This window comes from Topomyia yanbarensis, chromosome 2, assembly GCF_030247195.1.
Source record: "Topomyia yanbarensis strain Yona2022 chromosome 2, ASM3024719v1, whole genome shotgun sequence".
Classification (NCBI taxonomy): Eukaryota; Metazoa; Arthropoda; class Insecta; order Diptera; family Culicidae; genus Topomyia; species Topomyia yanbarensis.
Window position 1 is genome coordinate 352,192,792 of NC_080671.1, and position 15,835 is coordinate 352,208,626.

A 15,835-nucleotide genomic window follows, 5' to 3' on the forward strand; every position below is an offset into this window, starting at 1 on the left:
AAATTTAGGTAAAATCTTGACAAAATGTAAAATTTTGGTAAAATTATGGCAATATTTTGGTAAAATTTTGGTGAAATGTTAGTGAAATGTTGATAGAATTTTAGTGGATATTGGTAAAATTTTGATAAAATATTGTTCATTTTCAATATTCGATTTTTTTAAATTTGTAAAGTTTTGTATACATAATTAGTAGTATTTTGTAAAATTTCCAACATTTAGTATTTTTTTTAAAATATTAATGAAAATATTAATGAGATTTTTAAAATTCTAAGTTTTTAAATCGAAACACCATTCGAGTTCGGGATATAAACAGTGCGTCGACGCGGTTATTGTGACGGATTAAGATAACGATTTTTCTATAGTGTTAGTTTGTGTATCCGCGGGAAATTTTCCCACGCGATAGATAATCAACAAATTCATCACATCGAATTGGAGTGAAGTGGAAAAAAGTGCCTGGAGACGAAATAAAGCCAGTTCAATTCTACGCTAAGGTGCTTTGTTCACCACAACAAAGCACGGAGCATCCCGACTGTTGAGCGACACCACGCAAGGGAATAGAAAGGCAACGAAATAACACAAACAGACGGATAAAAAGCGATCACACAAAGTGAGCAAAAGCGAGTAGGGCCATGTCGCCTCACGGCGGCAGTGGCGGAGTTCCTGCGATGAGTGGAAGGGGGTTCCCAGCGTTAGGTTTGATACCCCAACGAACTGAAGGACGCTACCTTGTCATCCAACGCAAGGACGAAGGCCAAACGTTGGAAAAAGTTTCACCGTTTCTGATTGACAAGGTCATCAGAAATTGCTGTGGCGAGGTGACCAACGTGAAACGAATCAAAGACGGCAAATTGTTGGTTCACACGAAAACAGACAAACAAGCTGAAAAACTGTTGAATCTTCAACGCATGTCGAACGATATAAATATCGCAGTTGCTGAGCATGGGAGCCTGAATACGTGCCGAGTTGTTATCACTTGTCGGGATCTACAGGATGAAAATGATGAAGTGATCTTGGAAAATCTGCGAGACCAAGGAGTCACAACGGTCTATAGAATCATGCGTAAACAAGGGGATAGTATGGTTAAAACCTCGACTTTTATTTTGACGATTTCAAAGGCCATAATGCCACAAGACATCAAAGTAGGTTTCCAAAACGTAGTAACGCGGCCGTATTACCCACGACCGATGCGCTGCTTTCAATGTATGCAGTATGGCCACTTGGGGAAAGACTGTAAACAACAAAAAGTGTGTGCAAATTGTAGTGAACAGTACCATGGAGATAACTGTCAAAGGCCGGCTAAGTGCGTAAATTGCAAGCAAAATCACTCAACAATCAGCGTAGACTGCCCAATCTGGCAGCGTGAAAACGACATCGTCCGAGTGAAAATTGATAATGGCATATCATATTGGGAGGCGAAGAAAATCGTGGATCGTAGGACGCAACCCGAACAAAGTTTTGCAAATGTGGTAGCAGCTGGAACCCGCAAATGTAAATGCAAATGCAGCTGTGGAGATTCGCAGACCATCCCTACTACTCTTTCCGAATTAAAACGAACCATCGAGCAGACACAAACCCCCACGATTAAACCAACTCAAATTTCACAAGCAAATCCCCGTCCACAACCACAAGCAGTACCTACGACCTCATATATAATGGATCAAGCGACCAAGGAATCTACCGAACATGCAGTTCAGAATAGTGCGAAACAGGGACACTCCAAGCAATACGATACTCGATACCAAGCAAGTGACAAAGACCAGCAAAACGACCCACCGTCACCCTCCCCAAAACCGAAAAGGACAAAAAAGGAATACACGTACCAGATCAGCAGCGATGATAAACTCAACCAAACCCAACAGAAACGAGGAAGGGGAAGACCCAAAAAAGTACAACCAATACAACACGACACCGAAAGTTCGAAAGCAGAAGACAGTGAAATGGAGATCTGAGCCGGAGCAGTATAACATAATAATAATAAAATAAAAGCAATGCACACACAAAATAATACAAAAGTACAAACAAGAAATTCAACCATCGTATCTTGGAATATCCAAGGTCTCCGCGCGAAAAAACCAGAAGTTAACATCCTTACCACAGAACAACAGCCTCTCATCGTATGTCTTCAAGAGACCATGTGCTCCAGCCAAAGCCAAGCAAAAATCAGCGGATACAATAGTGTCCACCACCAACGAGTCAGCGGAAAAAAAGCAGCCGGCGGGGTAATAACCGCAGTAAGAATTGGACTGGACTACAACGAGATAGCAGTCAGCAGCGACTTTGAAGCCATCGCAATACAAGTAGGTCCCCCACTCAATATTTCCATCCTGAACATATACTTGCCACCCGGGAAGTCCATCACTGCCCCGGGATTGACCTCTATGATCAACCAAGTTCCTACACCTATGCTACTCGTCGGGGACATAAATGCTCACCACCCGCTCTGGGGGTCGAATAGTATAAATGCGCGAGGGAGAATGATTGAGCAAGTGATTGATGATTGCGAACTCACTGTCCTCAACAACGGGGATTTCACGTTCATCAACCATGCCAGCGGAAATAGATCCTGCATCGATATCGCCTGTTGCTCACCCGAGTTAGCAGGTCGCCTAGACTTCAATATTCTAGAAGACACCCATGGCAGCGACCATCTACCAATACTGTTATCGGTCCCAGAGCTCCAACAACAACGACAACGGTACGCCCCCAGGTGGAAAATCGACGAAGCAGATTGGACAACATACCAAAGCTCCGTTACATTTCAAGAAAAAGACAGCGCAGACAAACAGATCGAAGAAATTACAAACGCAATCACCCAAGCTGCCGAAAAGGCCATCCCCAGATCCAGTGGAATACCGCCGAAAACAATGGTGCCATGGTGGAACAGTGACGTCGCTGCAGCAGTTAAAGGCCGCCGAAAGGCGCTGAGAAGACTGAAGTCGCAAAGCCAAATAAAAGTGGACAAAAGCCAGTTAGTGGAAGAATTTAGAAGGGCACGCCAGAACGCCAGGGAGATAATCAACGAGGCACAACGAACGTCGTGGAAAGAATTCGTCGGAAGCTTCAATGTCCATACGTCATCTGCGGATCTCTGGAGAAACGTCCGAAACATGCAAGGGAAGAACAGCCTAACACGCATAAACGCAATTAAAATTGGAAGAGAGACAGCGAAAAACGACCGCGCTATCGCCGAGGCTCTTGCAACTCATTTTGAAAACGTCTCTAGCAGCAAGAATTACCCCCCTGCGTTTCAAGACTACAAAAGAACAATAGAAGCAACACCATTGGACATCCCCAACCTAGCAGCCGACTACAATAAAAAATTCTCGTTATACGAGCTGGAAGAAGCTCTGGAAGGAACCAGCGGATCGTCACCTGGACTTGACAACGTCCACTATAAAATGATAGACATGCTCCCCCACGACTGCAAAACCCAATTACTAGCTGCGTATAACAGACTATGGTTTGAATCTGCATACCCGGACGACTGGACCAAATCCATCGTTGTACCAATATACAAAGGTAAAGGAGAGCGAACAAACCCGGGAAACTATCGGCCAATATTTCTAAATAGCTGCTTAGGAAAAGTTTTCGAACGTATGGTAAATAATCGGTTGGTACACATTCTGGAGTCAAATGAACTACTTCATGAACACCAGTACGCTTTTCGTAAAGGAAGGACCACGGTGGATCACCTAGGCGAAATGGACATCACAATACGACAGGCTTTGAACAAAAACGAATACGTACAGGCAGTCTTTTTAGACATTACGAAAGCGTACGATACAACATGGCGCAGATTAGTGCTTGAGAAGCTGCGTAGCTGGAACATTGGAGCAGAGATGTTACGGTACCTGCACAAATCCCTGCAGAAAAGAACGTTCAGAGTTCGAGCCAACGGCCAGTTGTCAGAGGAGAAAATTATGGAAACAGGTTTATGTCAGGGATCAGTTCTCAGCGTTACCCTGTTTCTCGTAGCCATCGACACGATCAAAGAAAATTTGCCCGCAGGAGTAAAACTACTGTTATATGCCGACGATGTCGTCCTGATAGCATCAGGGACGGACCAAAAAAGAGTAACTGCCAATCTACGAAAAGCCCTATGTGAAATCCAGAAATGGCAGCAGCGTTCAGGTTATCGTATATCAGCAGAAAAAAGCGTTACAATGGCATTCAGAAAACCTAAAACCAGAAGAAGTGGCGAAGCGAACAAGCTACGGTTAAACAACCAAACCATACCGCGAAGAAATCATTATAGATGTCTGGGGACAGTATTAGACGAATGCTTACAATTTAAAACGCACGTGGAGGAATTGAAAACATCGGTCCAACAACGACTATTAGTATTGCAGAGCGTGGCAAGAAGAAACTGGGGCGGAGATAGAACCACACTCACAAAAATATACAAGGCGTGCATACTGGAAAAAATCTTATACGCAGCCCCAATAGTAGCAGCGATGAGTGACACAAATACCAAACTACTGGAAACAGTTCACAATCGCGGACTGCGAGCAATATGTGGTGGAAACAGGTATCCCCGGTCTTCGTACACTACTAGATCAAAGAACTGCGATCTATACAGCCAAACGAATGGCTAAGGACGAACAAAAAAGAAAGCAGGAAATTGATATCACGACCAGAGTCGAATCTACAGACCCTGAAGACATCCTTGACGACAGCACAAGCAACCCTAGCTCGGGAGATCTATGGGACAACAGACCAGCACGAAGTTTAAACACCGTTTTGGATCGAGGAGCAGAAATAATAAACGACCTAGGCATCGAGCTGCCTCCAATCAACATCCTTTTAAATCCAAAGTGCCCACCATGGAATAGGACAAAACTACCGGTTGACAAATTTCTACTGCACTGTCTGAGAAACGGGGCATCGTCAGCTGAACTAAGCATGCAATTCGCAAACAGGATTGCTACACGATACCGATTCTACCGTACAATATACACCGACGGTTCGAAACGAGGCTCCAGATGCGGATACAGCATGGTCACCAGAGAAACTGTAATCAGGAAACGAATAAACGACATGAGCAGCATCTTTGCAGCTGAAAGTCTTGCTATCCAAGAGGCATTATCATGGGTGGCAAGTCAGGAACGGGTGGGGGCTTACCTTATCTGTACAGACTCCCTCAGTGTGATTACGGCATTAGAAACGTACAAAATTAAAAGTAATTGGCGAGACGACATCGCAGATAGCTATCGAAAAGCGACTAGCAAAGGGACGGCGGTTCATTTCTGTTGGGTACCAAGTCATAGCGGCATTCATGGCAACGAGAGAGCCGACAGGGAAGCCAAGCGAGCTCTAGAACAACAAGAAGTGTTAAACATCGCCATCGACATAAAGGAGATTAAAAGGGTGATGAAAACGGCATCTTTATCGAAGTGGCAATCAGCATGGATAGTTACAAGAAACAACAAACTAAGGGAAATTAAAAACTCTGTTTTGCCGTTCAGGGAAGCTGTTATCGGTACCAGAAGAGATGACGTGGCACTAGCGAGACTACGTATTGGTCACACGAAATTTACCCACCAGTACCTATTAGAAAAGGAAGATCCACCCCATTGCCGAAGATGCAACGCGCGACTGTCAGTAAAACATATAGTGGCAGAATGTCCTTTACTAGACGAAGAACGAAAAAAAGAGAACGTTCCAGCTAACATCAGAGAAGCGTTAGCAGATGATAAAATCAGGGCTACTAATTTGTTAAACTTTTTCAAAAATATTAGGTTATACAATGAAATCTGAAAAACAAGAATTAAAATGAGTGTACCAATGAATTGTATTACATCAAGACAAGTATGAATAAAGGGACCCGAATGACAATTGTTAAAAGGTCCAAAATGCAAAAAAAAAAAAAAAAAATCGAAACACGAACCCCTTAACTTTCAGCAATCAGAAAAAGAGAATTTTCCGTGAAGTTTACAGCTCTTGAAAGCTTTTCCAAGAAAGTCGCTATTTTGGAAACATTTTCTCAACCCTGTCCAACACCACCACGACAATGACGTCTTTTACCGGCCCCACCCCTGCACCATTTTTCTCATTTGGCGCAAGAATTTGTGTATAATTACCGATTGCATGTCCTTCCCATCGAGAAACACTCCCAAAAACCGCGCCAAGTTGGGCCGGAAGCGCCTGCCTCGAACGAAGGTGGAAAACACTGCAAACATTGACAGAACGAGTTAGCATTTTTTTCCTCCACCACCGTCTGCTTCATTTGGGCAGCTGTGTTTGAATTGGTGTCCTAATCTAGCCGTTCGCTAGCAGCCGCGGTAACTAATCAAATTTGTAACTTCTAGATTTTGCCGTTCATCCACAAAAACGAGGCTGCAGTAAAAGTGTAGCTATGGACCGATGATGGTGAAGGATTTCTGGGTCCTTTTGCCACGTTCTCGCCCACAGTTTCGAAAGCATCGAGTTAGTGAGTGTGCTCAAAGCCTTAATTGCATTTCCTCGCCCGTTCCGCTGTGGCGGAGCATGCTTTGCAGTGCGGAATCGGTGCTGGGTGGTTGGTGGGTGGTGAGGCGTTGCTTGTATGTGCTTTTTTTGGAAACATAACTAGCTGATGGCTGTATGGCGTGTTTTAGGGAGTTACACTGGTGGTAGCCTTAGGTGGTTACGAGGCCATAAAGAATAAATTTAATTATCATGTATTTACCGGCGGGTGTGTCGTTCTGGGAAGGATAACTGAATCGTAATTTTAGTAGGATAAGCTAGTTAGGAAGTTTGAATGTGGGGTTTCGTCTGATAATAATTGATTAAATGATGCGTTCAACTCGGTATTCTATGTAGTAAATGAAGTATTAAGTGATTACTGAAAAGGATCAACTTCGCAGTTTAGTACAATGGTTAGATAATTTCAAAATCGACAACGTTCTTGTTTTGTGCTGTCAGGAACCATTCATGACACAATTAGGAGCAGCTCCTTTCCTGTTATGACTCGGATCTTATCTACCATCCTGCACAATCACTATAAACTCAGCAGGATTTGATTTGTTTGTTCTACCAACAGGATCAAACAAGCAACAATCCCGGAGACACTTCCGGTTGCTTCGCCAGTAACTAGATAGCATATAATATAAATAACATACTATGTGTACTTTCCTCCCCATTCTGGGTTGCCTTTGTGAAGCCATTGTCATTGACTAGAGTTGAATGGAGGGTATCCGGTTACGGAATGGTCGGAGTTGCACATGCAAAGGAATGTGAGCGCTGGCCCGTGATACGAACTGGGAATAATGGTGTCACGAAGCAACAGGAAAAACGGGTAGTTGCTGTGACATGAGCTAAAAATCCGGAATAATTCGAGTGTGAGGACGAAATGTAGCTAAAGGTTTAAAAAGAAGTTTTTAGAGAATGCAAAGTTGTCGTTAATCTCATTTTTGTTCACTACAATTTAGCTGCCTACGATTTATACGCAAGCCACTTTTAAATGGAGTATTATACTATTTTTGATGGAAAACCATGTTTTGGTAATTTTCTTTATATTCTTAATTTGTATGCGTATGGGACTCGTATGCTTATTAATTGTTAATAATATCTCGAGGAGTGATAGAGGATCAATTTTGGAGGAAAACATACCATCAAATCTCATCCATTAGAGTTATTATACGTTTCTTTGTAATTAGTCTATTGTCTTTAAAGTGTGCTTTGTATTTTGACTCTTCTTTAATGTTGGGGTGGGCGTAGCGTAGTTGGTAAATCGATTGCCTTGTAAGCAGCGCACCTGGGTTCCAGTCCCGACCCCTCACATAGAGTCAGAAAATTTTTCTAACCCGAAGAGGCGAATGACCTTAAGGTTAAAACCTCTATAATTGCAATAAAAAACATCTTTAATCTTAAATATATTATAGCCATCCCAGATCTACGGACACTGCAGACAAAATTACTTTCAAAATCGTAAAAAACAACAAAAAAGTTAAGCTATACCAATATGATACCGTTCCGAAGTAAACCGATTTGTTCAATTTTCCTGCCAACAAGTGCCAAGCTCAACAGTATTTAATTGCAAATTTCTGTAGCGATTGTGACACGTCCAACATCATTTATTTTCCCACTGATTCCTCGATAAACGTTGATTATATTCATCTGCTGGATTGTAGGGTCCTACATCGCCGCGCTTAGTGGACTTTGTTTCTGGCTTTGCATTAAAACCGTTGAATGGTACGGGATAATCGATTTTAAATTATGTACTTGTTTACTCATCTTCATCGGTTCTTCGTTTCGGTTTAGGGAAGTCTATAGCAGGTTGCCTCCAACCCCCAGATCCGTCGGCACCTCCAAACAAGCGGCCGTTGATTCGAGGCCAACGTTGCAACGTTAGATTTTTTTTTCTCTCCGTCACAGAATCACGATTATTCCGTGATTTGAGCGGTCTATGTTTCGTGCTCATCATCCTCATCATCATCATCATCATCACCGTCATCTTCCTTCCGGTCGGTGCCAGCATGACTCAATCACCGGCATTATCTATTCATCCCCGTACACATTCCCTCACTATAAAGTACACACCCGGAGGAAAATCGTTACGGTCTGCTAAGCCGATCCGAACCGGGGATCGCCCTGGCTGGAAAGAAGCTTTCCAACCCACCACGGGGGAAAACCTCTCTCGATTATCCTATCGCTCAACGTCCGACCACTCTATTTTCCAAGATTTTCGAATTCTTCACTACCAGCTAGCCAAACGCGACCTTCCGTTGGCTGTCCGACACTCGCCGCTCTGGGGCAGCGTGTTCCGCTTCAGATGGGGGCAATGCTGGAGAGGAAATTTTATAATTTAACGATTCGAATACTTTTCGTGTTTCGCCTATTCTTCACTGTCGCCCGTCATCACTGCCTGGTCGTTGCTCTAACGGCTTTGGCCAACAGGGACTCCAGCAACAACAGCAGTAGCAGCACGTGGGTGGCAAACGATTGGAATTTAGCCGGATATCGTCGCCACGTCCGCATCGTGTCGTTCCCATCGTTGTAGTCGTTATTGGTATGACCAGGAAATATCGATGGCCGGGGTGTGATCAGCGATGCATTACAGTATAGAGCAGTGGAAAGCAACAGTACTCGCTAACTTGAAATAGGTGTCATACTTTAGTTTGGTTCATGTACGGGAATAGTTCAGTTGGTTTTGTGATGAGGGGGAGGACGATGTTGAAAACTGTGTACTTGAAAGCTGACTAAGTATCAAATTTTTGCTGCCATGAATTTTTGAATACGAGCATCTACGAACCTGTGATTGACTGTCATATTTGGAGAAAAAAATCGTTCTACACATACCATCAAATTTCAACCGTTACAGAGTTATTGAACTTTTTGTGCAAAAAGACTTATTTATCTTAATACCTCTAACTCGAAAAGTATACTTTGTATTTTAAACCTTTTAGTTCCATTGGAAAGATAAAAAAAATTTCCTATTGCATGGTGTTCTCATATCTTTCAGTTAATTAGTTTAAATTATCTTTTAGTTGTAAAGCAGTTAAAAGTTAGTGTTTTTGATGAGGTTTTTGTTAATTTTCTCAAAATAATGAATCATGATGATATCAATATTTATTATCCAAAAGTTGGGCCTTAGGACGATTCATAATTTGTTCTTCAACATCATATTCCTATCTCTTCCCCTTTCCTTGTAATTTCATTACTAAACTTTTCCTGTAATCGACTTGCGAGTGCTTAAAAGACTCTAATCTTCCAGATGTGCTTTATATCGCTATTTCCAATGTTTCATTGGAAAGCTGAGAAAATTTACTTTCGATGTATGTACAAATATCTTTTAGTAAGGTGTACTAAATGACTTTTTACAAGGAAAATAATTCAAAATTAGCGGGGGGGGGGAATTTTATAATTATTCTTGTTATTATTCAACTAAATTTATCGCTACTGTTGTTCATTCGGTGCACATTAATATTTTCTATAAATTGTTATTTGACACTTTATCCTTATCGCTTTTCATTTCGCTGCAATTCGAAATAAAAAGAGATAATTGAATGAAGTCAAAAAAAGATTTGTAGAACTTGCTGAGATGCATTAATTCCATGATAATAATCGTGATGAACTTTAACCTAATTTACTTCTAAAAGAATACTAGATTCACTTAACTGAAAAGTATTATTACATTTTTCTCTGCAAAATTTTCCTGGCTTTCGAATGAAATGAAGAAAAGGTACAATAAGTGCCATACTTTTGCAATTAGAGTTAATATTAGTGAAAATGAGATAAAAATGCCTATCCAAGTTCAATAACCCAAACATATGAAAACACGAAAAGATAAGTGTATCATGTTAAAGAACAAATTATGCAGCTCTTCAAGACTAACAATCTAAATTATTAAAATGATGATCTTAGCTATTAAGATTTTCGAGGAATGAACATAAAATCGAACATTAAATACTTAATACATAAATTACTTTGAAAAGGTTACTTAACCTCAATAACTAAAACATTTGAGGACATCACTCAATGTGAAATTTTCTCACCTTTGCAATTGATTTAAAATATTTAAAATACAAAGTATACTTTTTAAGTTAGAGGTATTTTAAGACAACCCAGTTTTAAACACGCTAAACTTCAATAACTTTGTAACGGTTGAGATTTGATGGTATGCGCAGAACGATTTTTTCTCCAAATATGACAGTCAATCACCCCTCGAGAGGTTCTTAACCATGAACCACAGCCCTATTTTTATACTTTTTAATTCGACGATGCAGTATTATCTCTTCAAGAATATGAAAGAACATACAATGCTTTTTCATATGTAAATGTTATTGTTATTTGATATTTATCAGCGTGCAATCGGGCTCTTAAGAGCTTATTTCTGCAACCTATGTGCATTAACTGTACTTCTACCGTCCCACCGTTGCACTTTTCAGTGTATGCAGTGCTTTTTGATCACACATATGACCGAGCATCCGGCTACCCATGGGCGTTTGGGCGGCTCAGAGGCTGTCCTTCCATGTTGCTCAGGGATACATTGCTTTTATGCACATCCACACATACAGGCATACATTCATATATACGAACTTACATTCATACATACCAACCAAAATTTTAATACCTTCCAAAAAATTTTCTTGCATTCTTTAGCTATTTTTGGTTTTGGGCTGTTAGAAAGATTGTATAAAAATTTGGGAGTGGACATCAAAATTCTTTGTGAGATACTATATTATAAGAAACAAGGCAATTTATCACCTACGCTCAGTGATAGGCATGTTATAATTGAAATATCTCGTAAACTACTTCGAGTTCTATTCTGAAATTTTCACACAATCTTCTTAATATATTTATGTTATCAAAAAAGTTACTTCCGGGGCGACTTTAAAAAAAATTTGCTTTTAACATTTGCAGAATGCGTGTCATTCCATGTCAGATCTAAAACTAAAATTTTAAACACTGATAACTCAGAAACTGAGGAATTTGATTATTGTATTTTATACAGCAAAACTTTCTGAGAACGAGTTTCATAGAATGAATATTTATGTACGAAAAAATATACGCTGAAAAAAGTGTTGTGTTATTTTTCACAAAAACAAAAATTCGTGTTCAAAATTTAAATTGTAAATAATCCATTTTTTTCAAATTTTTTATATTTTGTCACTAAAAACCTCAAGAGATAAAAAATGTTTTGAATGTAGTTGTTTGATGAAGAACTTATCGGTAAAAAAGTTTTTCTAACAATAACTTTATACATGTTTTTAAATTTCATACTAATTGACATACAAAACTCTAGATTTACTACAGAATATAATTCTAAGTATCATTTTAAATCAAAATGTATTTAGCAAAAATCTTCCAAAAAAAAGACCTAAAAGAAACTTTTTCGGTGTGCTTGGATCATGGAGAAGCTTTCAATAATTATTTTTCCTAACAGTAACTTTTTACATATTTTTATAATTCATACTATTTGCAGTCAAAAATACAATTTTCTTTTTGAATATGATTCTAAATACTATTTTAAATCAAAATGCTCATAATAAAATTTTATAATTCATTCATTCTGAAATGTAGTAGTTCTCGAGATATTTCAAATTTCGTTTTAACAACACAATTCTTTTGCTTTATTACGACCTTTCCCGAAGTTATTCGCATTTCTCCATCAACAATAATAAGTTTTTCAAAAGGCCCATAAGATTTCCTGTAACTTTCTCTTTGACACCAAGCTGATATTGTAAACCATTTGAAAGCTATACGAAAACAATCAAAATACTATTCAACCATAGGGTCTTATGATTAAACTAAATAGTTCAATCATATTTTGGTTGTTTTCGTATAGCTTTCAAATGGTTTACAATATCACCTTGATGTCAAAGAGAAAGTTACAGAAAATGTTATGTGCCTTTTGAAAAACTTATTATTGTTGATGGAGAAACGCGAATAACTTCTGGAAAGGTCGTAAGAAAACAAAAGAATTGTGTTGTCAAAACGACATCTGAAATATCTCGAGAATTACCACATTTCAGAATTTTTTTATTATGAGCATTTTGATTTAAAATAGTATTTTGAATCATATTCAAAAAGATAATTGTATTTTTGACTGCAAATAGTATGAATTATAAAAATATATCAAAAGTTCTTGTTAGGAAAACTTTTTTATTGAAAGCTTGTCCATGATACAAATACACTGAAAAAGTTTCTTTTACGTCTATAAAACGATAAACATTAGATTTTTGACTTTTTAGGTGGGGCAATGCGAATAACTTTTAAAAAGGGCATAATCACACGAATTAACTGTTTTTGTTGGAACAAAATTCTAAATATCTTGAAAACTGTAGCATTTTGGAAAAAATTTGTTAAATACATTTTTATTTAAAATAAGACTAAGAATTATTTTCTGTAATAAAATTACAGTTTTGTATGTAAATTAGTATGAAATTTAAAACATGTATAAAGTTATTGTTAGAAAAACTTTTTTACCGATAAGTTCTCCATCATACAATCACATTCAAAATATTTCTTTTCTCTTTAGGTTTTTGTTCCTAAAATATAAAAAATAAGAAAAAATGGTTTTTTTTTAATTTAAATTTTTAACACAAATTTTTGTTTTTGTTAAAAATAACACAATTTTTTTTCAGTGTATATTTTTTTCGTACATGAATTTTCATTCCCTGAAACTTGTTCTCAGAAAGTTTTGCTGTATAAAATACAGTAATCGAGCCAAAAAAAATTTGAAATTTATACACGTAGAAATGTTTAGGCCCTTCTAAAAAATTGCTCTTGTATCAAAATATTGCATTGTCAGAGAAAATAATGGAGATTCATAAACCGAACACAACTTCAAAGTTTCGTTCGTATCGAAGATGGTCATATTTTGTGGTCGGCCAGTTTCTTATGGAATCCCTCAACTGTTAAATTTGTGTGAAAAAGCATTCAATAATAAAAGTTGCGTTTTAGCATGATATCACCGGAATTTTTTTGTAATATTTGTTTTTGTATATTTGTGTTTTTGAAATGTTTATGTAACTTACATATTCTTAAATGGTAGAAGCAAAAAAAAAATTTTAAGGTGGAGCCAATTTTTTTAGCCTTTTCTGATTATTTATAATTATATCGAGAAGATTGTGTGAAAATATCAGAATGGAATTCGAAGTTTTTACGAGATATTTTCATTATAACAGGCTTATCACTGGGCGTTTAGTGTAAAATCGCCTGTTTTAAGTTTATAATTGTAATATCTCGCAAAGAATTTGATATCCACTCTCAAATTTTTACATAATCTTTCTAACATGATTCTTAATATTTAAAGAAAAAATAAGAAAAAAAAATTGGTACAACTTAAAAAAAATTGTTTCTATTAATTGCAGATTTCATAAGTTTTATAACAACAAATAATTTGCAAAATTTTAATTTTTTTCCATATATCGAATCGTTTCCGAGTTATCAGTGATTGAAATATGTTCAATAGAGTGGCAGGAAAAAAATTACCCCTATCGGCCCACTCCTGAGTCGATTTCTAGTCCCACCAGGAGTACTTGTTCCAAATTTGAAGCAAATCGGACAGGTCTAGCTACCTGAAGTTTGTATGAGATTTTTCGACAATTTACATGGAGAAAACCCACTAACTCGCATTTTTGCCGCTTGGTGGCCCTGTATGCATCGTATTATCACTGTAAGTAAAAATAAGAAAGATAATTTAATTGTCTACAACTTTGTCGAAGACTGCCAGTGAATCTGACTTTGTTAAAGGAAGTTATTAAACTTTTAGCGAAATGATGTCTGAGTCAGTTTTCCATAGGGCCTAGCAGTGCATGCTTGTGCATCAGTACTCGATTCACACGAATCAAACATTTTTGTGAAATAACCGTTAGATTTAGCTCAATAGTATGTTCAGAAGAATTGTAGTAAATAATAGGAGTCATGTTTTGGTTAGAAAATTTTAGTTCCACATTGTACCGCATAGAGGGCGCCAACACTAACTTTTCAACGGAGAGATAGAAATTAGATGTCTTCCACAAGGTTGTAGAACAGGCATTTTACAATAATTCTCCCGAACATCTCGATATTCTATCTCTCTCCGTTGACAAGTTAGTATAGGCGCCCTCTATGCGGTTACATTTGGAACTAAAATTTTCCAGCCAAAACATAACTCGTATTATGTGGTATAATTCTTTTGAACATACTATTGAGCTAAACCTAACGGTTATTTCACAAAAATGTATAGTTCGTGGGAATCGAGTACTGATACACAAGCATGCACTGCTAGGCCCCATGGAAAACTGACTCAGACATCATTTCGTTAAAATTTTAATAACTTCTTTTAACAAAGCCGGATTGACTAAGTCTTCGACAAAGTTGTAGACAATTATCTTTCTTATTTTCACTTACCGTGATAATACGATGCATACAGTGCCATCTAGCGGCAAAAATGCTAGTGGGTTTTCTCCATGTAAATTGTCGAAAAATCCCATGCAAACTTCAGGCACGTTGGTCCGGTAGCTTGACTTGTCCGATTTGCCTCAAATTTGGTGCAAGAACTCCTGGTGGGACTAGGAATCAAATCAGGGGTGGGCCGATTGAGTTTTCAAAAATTCATTTTTTTTCTGGGCAGTCTAATGTTCAATTTAAAAACTATAAAAGTTAAAAAACTAATAACTTGAAAAAAAATCATTTAGCCAAAACAAAACATACGTGTCAATTATTTTCAGCTGAAAAATGCAAGAAAATATTTTTGTTGGTATTATAACTTTGGTTGTAAATCTGACCCATAAATATCTACTATTTGGCACAAGTTTGTTTTAAAGATCGTGTCATCTAGTCTGTCTATTTCTATGGAAAATCATCATTAATAATAAAATCCACTTGTTTTGAAGTCATGCTGCTTCTTTCTCAGCGAATTTTCACAAACTTGCAATGTTCCACTAATGTTTTCAATAGAAGAATAGCTTTAGAAATATATAGTGTTCTCATGAATTGATTGATGAAGTGATTTTTAAAGAATTTATTTTCAATTTTAACCTTTTTTCATACTAATTTCCATATAAACTTTGAAATTTTTGGAGGGTCCGTAGACACAACCGATCGGTACCAAAATTTGCACAATTACTAAGGGCCATAAATCAGGAATCAGTAGAGCCTGGTGGAGCTAAAAGTCAAAAATTTAACCAGTCTACTGGCTATACAATCTTTTCCTACTCTTACTAGGAACTCTTAATTGAATTATGGCTAGTGTCCGAATAAAAATGCATGAACACCCGATAGAACACAATATGATAATACGAATAGAAATTACAAAAATCATGACTAAGCTCATAATTTCATAAGCATCGTGATTAAACTCATAAAACCATTGATATGTTGGCCATCAGCCGGGCGCAATTCTGGTTCCTGAAGCTTCGATCCATGT

General features: G+C 37.9%; 1 protein-coding gene across 1 annotated transcript; it reads left to right on the forward strand.

Moving 5' to 3' along the window:
- Positions 1–629: 629 nt before the first annotated feature.
- Positions 630–1,949, forward strand: LOC131680688 (uncharacterized). The gene has a single exon (XM_058961398.1). The coding sequence runs from the start codon at positions 630–632 to the stop codon at positions 1,947–1,949; it is 1,320 nt and encodes a 439-aa protein (XP_058817381.1).
- The last annotated feature ends 13,886 nt before the right edge of the window (positions 1,950–15,835 follow it).

Excerpts from the sequence above, each read along its gene's own strand:
- LOC131680688 (XM_058961398.1), top strand. The coding sequence starts at position 630 with ATGTCGCCTCACGGCGGCAGTGGCGGAGTTCCTGCGATGAGTGGAAGG.